At 50.7% G+C, this 13,821-nt stretch overlaps 1 protein-coding gene across 1 annotated transcript in view; it reads left to right on the top strand.

The window, feature by feature from the left end:
• The first annotated feature begins 317 nt into the window (after positions 1 to 317).
• LOC144152655 (vitamin D 25-hydroxylase-like) overlaps positions 318 to 13,821 on the top strand; it is a 51,836-nt gene continuing 38,332 nt past the window's right edge. The window contains exon 1 of the mRNA XM_077684022.1: positions 318 to 442. Coding sequence (XP_077540148.1) covers positions 424 to 442 — 19 coding nt within the window. The 5' untranslated portion in view covers positions 318 to 423. The remainder of the gene's footprint in view (positions 443 to 13,821) is intronic.

Here is a 13,821-nt window from a genome sequence, read left to right on the forward strand (position 1 = left end):
GCAAGGCTAAGCTGCGCGCAGAAACCACGTTGAGTAGCGCTCCAAACCCGTGCTGCTACAGCTTGCAGCTAACGTTGTTTCATGACTCGTTGATTTTTCTTTGTAACCGTGAAATATGCTTCATCCGGCCAGAACAGGGGAAGGGAGCAGAAGGCGCTTAGCTCGGGATGAAACTTTCAGCCCACCTGAGCGGACAATCGCATCCACACAAACAGTGCACTAATCGTTAAAAAAAATGTCGGTACGACGGCATTTTATACCACCACGTCTCAGGACAGCGCACATGCGGTGCCACCTGGCTCATTCAACGGTATAGATAGAGCACGTAAACACGCTCGCATTTTCGCTACTCCGTTGCAAAAACGCACCCACGGCCCAGGACTGAAGCCGCAACGCCCTTCACGCCGGAACAACGTTTTGGTCATGGAGGCACTGCAGAAGAGTAAGTCATTCGGTGTCTCTATAAACATAGCTAGCAATGTTTGGTATGGGCTCTAGTTTCCTATCGCCAGCATTCGGAATTTTTCCATGCATATATTTTTATCATAGAACATGACTCTGTGATGTTCCGTGAGGGGAATTTTCTTTTCTTCGGGGACTTTTCCGCTGTAATTTTTGCCAGTAGAGTAAAAGGAAACCTTTAATAGATGCAGGCAATTTTAGGAGTCGTGGAGTAAAAAGGAAGAGTAATGTCAGTAAACGGGACCGCGCATCATTACTTTGTTTTCTATAAAAAGTTCTTTAAAGGTTTCTGTATATGTATTTTTACACACTGTATTTTCAATACGACAATAAACGAAAATAACACTTGATCTGATAGATAGATAGATAGATAGATAGATAGATAGATAGATAGATAGATAGATAGATAGATAGATAGATAGATAGATAGATAGATAGATAGATAGATAGATAGATAGATAGATAGATGGATGGATGGATGGATGGATGGACGGACGGACGGACGGACGGACGGACAGACAGACAGACAGACAGACAGACAGACAGACAGACAGACAGACAGACAGACAGACAGACAGACAGACAGACAGACAGACAGACACGGACGGACGGACGGACGGACGGACGGATAGAGAGAGTGAGAGAATAAATTTTTGTCGAGCAGAGGCTGTTATTTGCTTCGCCCCGTGGAAGGCATCCCTAGTCGGTATACTTTGGCTTTGATTCAAATCTCCTCTTTCCCGTGTTGCAAACAGGCTGGTGAGTAAGAGAGATAGAGAACAACTGTATTAAGCCTCCTGCAGTAACCCCTACCCCACTTTCTTCGGATGGAGTCTTGGGTCGATGAGGCCGGACGTCTTCTTAGCACAGGCTGGTGAGTAAGAGAGATAGAGAACAACTGTATTAAGCCTCCTGCAGTAACCCCTACCCCACTTTCTTCGGATGGAGTCTTGGGTCGATGAGGCCGGACGTCTTCTTAGCGGCGAGAGTCGCTCCAGGTGGGCTTCGGCGTACTCGGGCTCCCCCTTTCTGCTTCCGGCCCGTCCGGTCGCTGCCTCTCGACCGCCGCTAGAATCTGCTGGACGGCCTTGTGTTGCTCGTCGTAGTCGTTGGATCTCTTCGCCTCCTCTATGTGGTGCGGGAGAACGTCGGCATTGTTGTCATTGTTCGCGCTTATGCAGTCTTTTGGGATGTGGGCCAGCGTGGCCCGTTCCTTCCCGCACAGACTGCACACATCAGTCACGTACACATCCGGCCACAGGTGCTTGGCTAGCACTGGGGTAATCACTGAGTTTGTAGTTGACGGAGCACTACCGTCTCTTCCCTAGTCAACCCGGGGTGAGGCAGGGCCATCGTTCGTCTTCCTAGTCTAAACCACGACATCACCTCGCTGTAACTGGTCATAGTGTCCTTATCGGGGCGATGCACCTCGTCGGCGACCGTCGTTCCCGTGGCACGGCCGGATAATTCTCGCGCCACGGCGTTGGCCGTCTCGTTGTGGTTGGCGAGCCCCAGCGAGCTCGCCACCCCTTCGCCTGGATGTGCAGGGAACCACTTAATTACCACACCGTCGTTGTCGCTGTTGGTTTCGGCCTTGCGTAGAATACGCGAGGCCGCACAGAACACATGGTTCTTCGCAAAATTGCGCACTGCCGTTCGCGAATCACACAGCACCGCCTTTGTTCTTGGGTCCGCGATGGCGAGTGCCACCGCCACTTCCTAGGCTTGGTTCGGCGACTTGGTCTTCACGCTTGCCGCCAGGCTGGTCTCGCCGGTCTTGGATTAGACCACGCTGATGCTGAAGACGCTGTTGATGTTTTTGTAGCTGGTCGCGTTGAGGAATACCGCCCCTTCGTCGTTTGAGTGAAGTGCTATCAGCGCTTTAGCCCGTGCTTCTCTTCGTTCCTGGTTGAATGTTGGGTTCATGTTCCGTGGGATCGGGCTTACGACGATGCGTTTGCTCGTCTGCCGCGGTATTTGGTCCTCCGTCTGCAGATCTTCCCTGACGCTGACGCCTAACAAGATGGCAAGTTGGGCGAGTTGGTGCTGATTCATATCGACAACAGGCGCGGAAAGACGTAGACTAAGAAAGAAATACACAGGACGACGCGCTGACGCCTAGTTGTCGTAGTATTGCTCTGCCAGTCTTGGTTTCCGATAGTCTTGTGAACTGCGCCGTCTGCTGGGCTTCCGCTATTGCTTCCATGCTGTTGTGGAGTCCGACGGCTTCGAGTTTCTGCGTGCTCGTGCCTCCTAGGAGCCCCAACGCCGACTTGCATGCCTTGCGTAGCATCGCGTCGACTTTCTTCCACTGGAACTGCTGCTATTTGTGAAAGGCGGCGACGCATGCGACGTGGCTGACCACGAAGGATTGGACAAGTCTTACGAGTCGTTCCTCCTTCATCCCACCTCTTCTACTCGGCACTCTTCTCATGAGTCGCATCGCCGCGCCGGTCTTGGCGTCGAGTTTGAAGACCGTCTCTCCGTTGACCCTGCTGCGTTCGATGAGCATTCCTAGGACTCTGATCCTGCTTACTTGGGGAAGGGTGCGTCCCCCTTGTGTTCTTACTGTTATACTGACGCGTCTCTGGTGGGCTGCTTGTTGCGCCTCGCTCCCTTGGGCGGCATCACTAGCAGCTCCGACTTTGCCGGGTAGCATACCAGTATCGAGCCACTCAGTTGGTCTTCTATTGCTCCCAGTGCTTCTTGAAATTTGCTCTCGATGTAGCCGTCGCTTCCGCCGGTAACCCATAGCGTTACGTCGTGGGCGTACACTGCATGTCGCACCCCATCGATGCTCTGCAGTCGGTTGGCGACACCGATCAGTATAGGTCGAAGAGCAGCGGTGAGATTACCGCTCCCTGCGGCGTTCCCTCACTCCCTAGTGTCTTCTCTGGTAGTTGTAGGTCTCCCCCGCAGATTCGGGTTGTGCGGTTGGTCAGGAAGTCTCTGATGTAGTTGTACGATCTTTTTCCCGGATTCAGGCGCGATCCTTGGGCGAGGATCGCCGAGTGCCGAACTTTATCGAAGGCACTCTGCAGGTCCAAGCACAGTATTGCTCTGTTGTCGGTGGTGTTTGTGTCGTAGTCTACGATCTCTCTCTTGAGCTGTAGCATAGCGTCTTGGGTCCCTAGCTTACTCCGAAACCCGATGAGCGAGTTCGGGTATAGTGCTGCTTCTTCGAGGTATTGTTGCCACCTGTTCATGAGTACGTGTTCGAGTAGTTTTCATACGCACGACGTCAGCGATATCGGTCCTAGGTTCTCGACGCCGGGTGGTTTGCTCGGCTTCGGTATTAGAATGGTTTTGGCTTCCTTCCATCGGCGCGGTAGCTTTCCGGCCCTCCAACATTTGTTGAAGTATTCCGTCGGTGCCGCGACCGTTGGGTCGTTCAGGTTTCGTAGTGCCTTGTTACTTACTCGGTCGGGGCCCGCCGCCGATCTTCTATTGAGGTCTTGCATGGCGTTTCGTGCCTCCCATTCTTCTATGTCCCGATCTATGTCGGCGTTTTCCGCTCCCTGATATGCTGGGTGTTTTTCTTTTGGGGAAACCGAGAGGTATTTGGCGTCGAGTTTTCTCTTCACCTCGTCCTCGCCGTCCTTCGCGATCGCCTTGTGGATGATTTTGCTGAGTTTTTTATGCTATTCCCACTTGGTTTGTGTTTCGTCCAGGCAGTGCCGGAGCAGTCTCCACGTTCTACCCATGTGGAGTTGTCCGTCCGCCTCCCAGCATGTCTGTTCCCAATGTTGTTTGCCGAGCTCCCTGCTGTGTTTCTCTATCTCTCTGTTAATTTCGGCGATATTTTTTCTGAGCTTTCTGTTTGTACGTTGTTGGTTCCATTTTCTTTTTAAGGCTTCCTTTACTTCGATGAGATTGGCCAGTCGGCTATCCATCGTGTGTACGTTTCCGTCTGTCTCTATTTCAATAGTTGCTTCCTCGGTTGTTTCCACGATCGATTTTGCCCGCGTGTCTATGTCCTCCATTTTCTCGTGCTGAGTTGGGAGCTGGCAGCAAAACTCTTCCCAGTTAGGGTTTTTCGTGCTTCCTTTTCTCTTGGCTTGTGTCGTTTCCGAGCGGGACTCGTATCTTTATGATCATGTGGTCGCTGCCGAGATCTTTCTTGGTGTTCTTCTATGCCGCGTCCCCTCTGTCTTCGATCCTTACGAACGTCAGGTCCGGAGTGGTGTCTCTGGCGACCGATGTGCCCGTTCTCGTTGGGGTCTCATGGTTAGTGATCAGTGTTAACCCTGCGCCAGTCGCGTCTTGCGTTAAGTCTCTTCCTTTTTTGGTGGTCTTGTCGTAGCCCCAATCGTAGTGTTGTGCATTAAAGTCGCCCCAGATTACTACCATTCCTTTCTTTATCGTTCTCAGCGTTTTCTGCACGAGCGTACGAAACTTCTGTTTCCTGTGCTTCGGGCTGCTGTACACGTTTACGGCGAGTGTGCTTGTCTTCGTCCTCCTCCCGATGATCACCTCACCGCGCAGCTGTCGGTCCAGTTGCCAGTGTTCAGCTCGTGCTCGACAAAGACGATGCCCTTACGGACGAACATGCACACCCCGCCGAGAGGCCTGTGTGCTCCCGTCTTGTTTTCGTTCAGGGTCTTTGCTGCATTGGCGGGTGCTCTGTACCCTGGTAGTTTTTGTGTTTCTATGCCGTGCGTTTCTTGAGGCATGAAGATGTCTGGTTTTCTTTCTATCCCTTCTAGGTGTTGTATTATCGTAGCTCTTTTACTTTGGTAACCATTACAGTTCCATTGCCAGATTAGGAGGTCCCTGTCCGGCTTCTGGTCTTTTACTGTTTTTCGGTATGGCTTGGTCCTTGTCCTTGGTGTTGTTGGGTCCATAATTGTTGCAATTTAGTGTTGATCTGGGTCTCCGCGTTTTGCATGAACGCTTGCGTTTTGGTTTCCATACTCTGCATGAATGTTCGCAATCGGATTTGCATCTGCATCATTCCGCTTTGCAGATCCTGCAGCGTTTTCTCCATCTTGCTAAACTTTTCCTTCATCGTTTTTGCTAGTTTTTCCCGCTCCCTGTCCATGCGGTCGAGACGTGCCATGAGTCTTCTTTCCTTGGTGTTTTCGATGATCCTGTTCGTGTTGCTGGGTTCCGTGGGGTGTTCTTAGTCGCTCTCGATGTTGCTCTTGGTGGCTTCTTCGGCGATGGCTGTTTCCTCCCTCCTCATCGGTGCTGGTATCTCTGGGGCGGCTTGCTTGCGTTTGGGTCTGAGCCATGGGTTGGATGTTGGACCTCAGTGCCTCTCTTGTCGATCTTATCGTCTATCATTTTGAGAATCTTTTCGCTGCTTTCGCTGATCATGTCGTCGACTTCCTTTCTCGTGGACTTTCCTTCCCTTCGTTGTTGTTGCTGTTTGCCCCTAGGCACTTCCTGTGTTTTGGCTCCCTTCACTGCGTTCGACCACTTCAGCTCTCCTTCGCGCTGCGGTGGTGGCGGGGGCTCCTGTCGGCTAGCGTTTCTTCCGCAGCTGGTACTGCGCCGTTTACTCTCGCTTCTCTCCTTTCCATCCTTGCTTGCCTGAAACTACGGGAAGTCGGGAGTCTTTGGTGGCTTTGCCTTCTGCAGCTGTTGTTCTAACCCTGTCCTTCGCTCCCATCGCCGCTTCGTAACTACGAAGGGCACCTTGAACTTGTTTTTGCACACCCTGTCTCCCGTCGGGTGCGCTCCCCCGCATAACTTGCATCGGGGCTTACACACTCCTTCGTGTTCCGTGTTAGGGTTAGCTATTCCACATCCGAAACAAATTCTGGCCTCCAAGGTCGGGCATACATCGATTCGATGTCCAACTTTGCTGCAGCATCGCCATACTTCGTGGCGTTTTCTGTTGAGGCCGCATTTTATAAACGCCGCTCTATATTTCACGTATCTGGGTACCCTGTGTCCTTCGAAGAGGACGATGACGGCCGTAGAGTTTCCGATTCTGTGCGCTTCAAGCGCTAGCGGATTGTGCTTCGTCACAATTGCTTCGTTAATTCCCTCCGGTGTTTCGTCGATCGAAATTCCTCTAATTACTCCTTTGACCGTCCCTTCGGGCGCGGATCGGTATGCATAGACTTAATACTCAATGTTTCCGAATTTTATGGTCTTCACTCTGGCGTACACTACGGCTCTTTCCTCGCTTGGGGTGCTAACTACTAGAATGTTATGCGCCGCGTTTACGTACACCATATATTCCCCTTCATGTTCCCTCACCGTACCTCTGGCTGCCATGATCGCGTCCGTGACAACTGAGGTCTCGAGCTTGGCCATGTTTAGGCCTCCCTCGGTCTAATCTAATTACAATCTTGTGGTCTTCCCTGGGTATCGTTGCCGGCATACGGGCAGCTCTCTTAATGTTTTCCGTAACGCGCTTGGTGAAGTGAGCCCTCTCCTTAGGTCGCGATTGTCGTTCCGAGGCGAGAGTTGGTCGCTCACCTTGCTGGTCCTTGGTTTTACGCTTTCTCCTGCTCGCCGCGATCCATCCGCTAGACTCGCCGGGCGTCGCGTTGCGGCCTCCTACTTGAACGCACGTTCTTCCTTCGAAGTTGCCGACGGTAGTTGCCGGAATGGTCTCGGGTTCCTTGGCATCGCACACCTCCATCGTCGGTGACGACGCCATCTTGCAAAAAAACTTTCTTACCGCAACCCCTTGCATGTCTGTCTTCTTCTACGCACATTTTAAAATAGATGTAATTTTAGAAGAAAAAGACAGAAATGCTAAGATATGTGGTGTGTGGCGAAACTTCCAAAGAGTAACAGAAAAAACTGAAGAACGTCCTTGCACGTACAACAAAAGGCCTAATTTTCACATTAGGCTATAGACTAACTTGATCTATGTTCGCAAACATCACACGGTCAACACCATTAATTGAGCAGGTTGAGCTCGCATTGACAACAATCATTTCACCCCGCGAGACTTTTGCCCATCTGTGTGAGGAAACCCGGTGAGCCAAACTCGTGCTCTGTCACCAAGTATGACGCTGAAAGTTTGTCTTTCTGTCAATAAGTACGTTGTCACCGGCTACTAACGCGCCTGCTGTTTTACTTCGCAAGAACTGTGATCCAACCTCCCCCCCCCCCTCCTCATTTCACCGATGTTTTCTTGTCTGTCTGGTCCTCTGCGCAGCACGCTGCATCAATAAGGAAGCGCGCACATGGTACTGTAAAAAAAAAATTAATTTCACGGGCGTATTCTATGTAAAAAAAGGGCGCTTCATCGCTACCCTCAGCAATCAACTGGAGCTAGAGGCACGTCCGATTTATGCCTCTGGCGCTTCCGTATTCCCAAACCTGACAAGTATACATTTTGCCTTCCGGCACGCTCCGGCACCTTGACGAGTTTAAAGAACAAAACTTATAACGAAAGGGTGCCTTGTCGCGAAGTTATCGACTCTATCGAAGTTATCGAAGTTATCGAAGTTATCGACTCTATCGAAGTTATCGAAGTAAGGCAGACGATGTAAAGCTCGGATAGGGGATTGGCTGATGCGAGTATGCTAAGGCGGGGAGTGAGTTGCGTCCACGTTGAATTTTACGGCAGGCTTACTGGGATCTCCTTTAATTGTAAGGTATTCGGAGCCAGTGGTAGTGGCGATGGCTATGGCAATTTTTTTGGCGGTGGTGGTTGATGTGGAGATAGTTGTGTGGGAGGTGATAAGTGTGCCGTCTGAGTTGACAACCGCCAGAGCATGAGCCTGGCGTGAGGGGTAGAGGGCGGCGTCGGTGTAGCGGGTATCGGGGTGTAAGTGGAATTGTTACAGAAGACGTTTAACCCGAGACGGTCTTCGATTGAATTCTGGGTTTATATTGTTAGTAATTTTCGATACAGTGACGTGGGACCGGATTGAAGACGGAATGCGTTGAAGGGATTGTGAAGCATGCAGGTGGAGTCGGGTAACGGAGGGCCTGAAGGAGTGTCGGCCGGTAGTGGTAAGGAGGAGACTAGTGAGTTGGCTATTGCGTTGAGCTTCCAAGAGTTCTTCGAGGGTGTTGTGTATTTCGAGTTGAAGGGAACGATAAGTAGAAGTCTGAGCGGGGAGGCCAAGTCCTATCTTGAAAGCATTTCGAATTAGTGTATCGACTTTCTCGTGTTCTTTGGGTTTGAAGGCGATGTATGCGGTGGAATACGCGATGCGACAAATTAAAAGTGCTTAAAATAGTCATAACGTATCGCCTGCTTTGAGGTCTTGACGTTGGCTTGTGATGCATTTGATGAAATGGGTGAATTGAGTGACAGTGGCTTGGAGCTGGGGAAGAACTGCAGCGCCAGAGCCATCTTGATTGAATTGGACTCCGAGTATAGCAGCGGTGCGTTTTTTTATTAACGGGTGTGGAATCCATTGTTGGTCCAGGGTCGGGTGTGGGAAGTTGAGGTCACCCACGAGTTCGGGAGCGGGGGATGAGGAGTACAGACTTGCTGGGGGCGGACGTGAGGCCTCGAAAGCAAGGATGCTTTCGCCCTCAACAAGCGAGGGTGGCTTGTTGAAGGGTATCTTATGGTGGTACTCAAAATTTGAAATTTAGGTTTTACCGGTGCTACACAGAAGCCTTCAATTGATTTTTGACTGCATACTTACATATGCGCTCAGCTTCTAATGCCCCTCTCAATAGACAATGCGTTCGAAGGCCTTCGGAAAAACCCGGCGTCTGACGTTGGCCTTCATCATGTAAAAACGGCCCCTTCACGAGGCCTTCCACAGTGCGAACTCTGCAGTAGTTGCTAGCGAGAGGTGGTCGCCCCGCCAATAAACAGTAGATAAAGGTAGGGGAATAACAACCACCGACATTGACCATCGTCGTCAACTTTCTCATTACACGGTGGCATAAACGAGACGCGGCGAATGAATCGGGTGGCCATTCGGAAGCAGTCATTCAAAAGCAAATCGCTCCTCCAGTAGCAAGCAAGATACTAGAGCTCTTCGACAAAATATGCGAGACGAAACAAGGCGTCGCAAGCGTTCAACTGGGCATGATTATGTCCGATTCACAATTCACAAACGTGCTTAGGTGTATATATATTTTTTTCCATTGCAGGGGCAACTTCCACCGCCGCGGCTGCACGGTGGGGCTATATGCTAACTTGTAAATCGCACTGCACGAGACAACAGTCCTAGCTAACCTGAGCAGATTGTTTCAAAACCGGAGCCTTACAAAACAAGATGGGCGCACGTACAGCAGCAAAATTTTCGTTTGAATGCGCACAGCGGAATGGGGCGGACAATTTCAATGGCACAAATCATGCAGCCGATTTGACGCGAATCACATAAATTAATCGCGACTATTTAAACGAGCGGTTTGGCTCACGAAACTACACAGCGTGACATGCTGACGTGCTGAAGACCGAGAAAGAGCGACTTCAGTGCACGTAGGGCATGCATTGTTTTTCTGCTCCTAGTTGTTGTTGTTCTGCACGTAGTGCATGCCGCAGTTGTTCTGCCCCTACGGCAGGTGTTGATTGCCGCAGTTGTTTTAAGTGCAAATGCACTTCTTAAGCGACCCTGAATCACTCGTCCACCGTCCGTCCACCGCAGCTCAGCAACAGGTGTTATCGCGTCCTCCTCGCCCCTAGCAACGGCGCGGAGCGGAGGGAGAGCGTGTGTAGCAACGGCGCGATGACGTAGTGCGCTCGCCTGATGTCGCGCGCTCTCGCATTTCACCGCGCGAGGTGCGGCGCAGTTCAGTCTAGCTGGTCTAGCGCGCGCCTCCGTCGAGGTAGGTCGCCGGTTCCGCAGTCTAGACGGATTCTTGTGAATGCCAGAGTTGATCACAAGGGGGTGATAATGTAACTAAGAGGCGAATGCCAACACAGTTCAACATAGCCCCCCTCATAGCATCAACCGTGCATTCGCACTTCCCCATGCTCCCCCTCGGGGAAATGCGGGTGAATTTTATTGTTTACAAATACGCTGCCTGGGAACGCGTGGCTGCTTCGTTGCGCTTGCTCCGTTCAAGTTATTTTAGGGGAGATACGGTGGGGGCTGCTAACGATGCATGCAATACGTGCACTGAAGTCGCTCTTTCTCGGTCTTCAGCACGTCAGCACTTCACGCTGTGTAGTTTCGTGAGCCGAACCGCTCATTTAAATAGTCGCGATTAATTTATGTGATTCGCGTCAAATCGGCTGCATGGTTTGTGCCATTGAAATTGTCCGCCCCATTCCGCTGTGCGCACGTTTATTTCTCTCTCTCAAACGAAAATTTTGCTGGTGTACGTGCGCCCATCTTGTTTTGTAAGGCTCCGGTTTTGAAACATTTTGCTCAGGTTAGCTAGGACTATTGTCTCGTGCAGTGCCATTTACAAGTTAGCATATAGCCCCTTAGCGAGCGACCGCCGAAAAAATTAGTGCCCTTGCACTCTGTGAAGATGGATGACCTGCAAAGCTAGACGCAGTCCACGGAGTGCACGAAACAAAACGCGTTTGTTCTAATTTGCGAGGGAGCATAATTCCTAGCCAATTAGCTGAATGAACCTCAGAAAGATCCAAGCTTTGTTCTAGCAGATAAAGATGGAGCTGCCTGTGTCCCTACCGCGTCGAAAGCATCTTACTGTTTGAGTGGTTCGCAGCTACTGTTTGAGTAAAGTGCGTGGTAATGTGCTTCAGCCGTAAACATGTAAATTCGGAATTTTCTTATCACTTAAACAACACTGTGCTTTCCCATACCTTTTCGTACAAGTACCTTGGTGTTCTTCTTTCAGCCGATCTTTCATGGGTCCCTCATATCACGTCTTTATGCGCCAAAGCATCCCGTTCGCTGGGTTATCTACGTCGCAACTTGCGAAATTCACCTACTAACATTCGTAAACTCGCCTTTCAAACATTCATCCTGCCACAATTAGAATTTGCCTCGCCAATCTGGTCACCTCACCAGAATTACGTAATAAATATGATAGAAATGGTACAGAATAGAGCAGCCCGGTTCATATCACGTAACTACACTATCAATTCCAGCGTAACACAAATAAAAATAGACCTGCAACTTCCTCCATTAGACAGTCGCCGTAATATTGCTGCTTTGTGCCTTTTCCACAAATATATTTTCACCCATAAACGAACCCGGCTACCACTTCAAATACCACATTGTTTTTCACGCAGATTGCATAATCAGTCCAGTTTCATGCGCATATACGGTAAAACCAATGCATTCAATTCATCCGCACTGCCTCGTGTCATCCGCCTTTGGAATGATCTGCCTGATAACATTGCCACCATATCTAACCCCGAAACATTTCGCCGTCAGCTACTCCTGCATTACACAATTTAATGCTGTTAAAATATTTTGTGTAACACCCATTACCAGGATTTTCGTGTATGTTGTGTATGTGTGTTTTTTTTTTCTCACAAATTGCAGGCCACAAGTGTTCATGTACGGTGAAAAAGTGATCGCCTCGTTCTTGCAAAATATGTATAATGCATTTACAATTTGTTGTTACGATGTTCCTGTCTTCAATTTATGCTTTGTATTCTTATTGCGTTTCACACGCCCCCCTTACTCCATGCCCTCCGGTAGGGCCTGTAAGGTTTCTATGAATAAATAAATAAACCAATCCGCTCTAGCACTAAGGACTCCGGACAAATCCCGTCGGGACGTTTAAATTCCTCGTTTAAACCTCGCACCAGCACAACGGAGATGCCATCCATCAGTACGGGCATGAAACCTATATCTGCGCGTGCACGCGCTTTTCCTCCCTCCCACTATTCTCCACTACAAACCTCTGCACGCATAAACCGGCAACCGGTCATGTGCGCGTGTTCAGAAATGGCAGACGCGGTCGAAAATATACCCTGATAGCCCTCTGAAGATGTGATATTGGCTCACGCCGGCGTTCCAAGTGGGCAAGTTGCTTTCATCGGGGCGGATTCGCCGCTACTCGACGAGCTGAACTTGAGGCGCTAACGGCGGAGCCAGCAGCTTACCGTAGTTCTTGCCTCCGTTCGCACTTGTGTTGGGGCCAACGCTTCAATTGTTGCTCTTCCTCCAAACGAACGGCATGCGTCCGTCCCATATTCAACCTGGAAGCCCTTGAGCACTTCTCTCGCGTACAAACACTTGGCTGTCTGTTCCCTTGCTTCTCGTTGGCATATTACTGTCTGTGTGATATGTCTGTGTAACACAGCAGTCCACACCGCTGACACCAGGACCACTCGATAATGAAGGACAGCCGACTAAGCGCATTGAGCCATGTAATTTCGACATCTATATCTCCCACCAGCACAACTGGCATCTCATCCGTAGCGGCATGAAGCATAGCTGTGCGTGCACGCCCCCCTTTTTCGACCCGCAAACCGTGCACGCATAAACCAGCAACCGCTGATGGTGCATACTTAGGCGTGAAAGATACCAACGAAAATGTCGCTCGGGAGGCCTCGCAGGCTGAAACAGAAATATGGACTCACGCGGCCATTCCAAGTGGGCAAGTTTCTCCTCAACCGGGAGGGATTCGCAGCTACTTGGCAAAGTTGAATTTGAGCTGAAACGGCGACGACGGGTTCCGGTCATTTTAGGGGGCAGCCCTTTGGCAGCCGTTTTCCTGGGCTTTGTGAGAGCGGCGTCTGTTCATGTCCGCGTTACAGGGTGAGCGAACGCAGCAGCGACGAAAGAAAGAAAACGGAGAGGAGCGTCTAGGGAAGGCTGCGGTGTAGTACGACACGTGCGGCTACTGTGCCATCTTTTTCACTGCCTCGCACATGTCTCATGCGTCGCCACCAAGAAGCACATTCCCAAGGAGCACACCCCTGACACATTCCCAAAACGCTGTTCGATTGCCCGCTAATCCAAGCCACCTGACATTTCAGCGGGAGGTTCACACAAAATTTCCAACATGCTCGCTGTTCGCTTGTGCGGGGCTAATCGGAACCACGTGACATTTATTTGCTCGGGAGGTTCGAACGAGATTTGCAACATGCTGGCCGGCGGCAGCGGCGCCTGCTAGGTAGCAGCAGAGTAGCGCACGCCGTCGTGCGTTCGCTGATCACGCGCACATTTCCTGAAACGCAGCAGAGATGTGCCGTGACCGAGAACACCGCAGCTCGCGCTGCGCACAAATTTCTTATAAGGGAGTATAGCAATCGTCAGCGCATTTCTTACGCGCACCCGTGCTTCTGTTTCTTTTTCGCAATCATCTGATAACCGTACTACCGCTGTTAGCTGCCGACAGCGCAAGTTGCCGACGGGGCAATGGCAAATGCAAGGGGAAAATATTTGTGAAAGAGGTTACAGCGGTGGTGAGGAGGAGCCCCGAAGCTGCGCCGAGTAAATCGATGACACCGGAATGAAAACTGGGAGGCTGGGCATATACTGCTGTGCAGTAAAAGAAATATGGGCTCAAGCTGGCATTCCAACTGGGAAAGTTTCTCTTCTACCG

The sequence above is a fragment of the Haemaphysalis longicornis genome, unplaced genomic scaffold (assembly GCF_048455015.1).
Source record: "Haemaphysalis longicornis isolate Haplotype H1 unplaced genomic scaffold, Haemaphysalis longicornis Haplotype H1 scaffold_9, whole genome shotgun sequence".
NCBI classification, from domain to species: Eukaryota; Metazoa; Arthropoda; class Arachnida; order Ixodida; family Ixodidae; genus Haemaphysalis; species Haemaphysalis longicornis.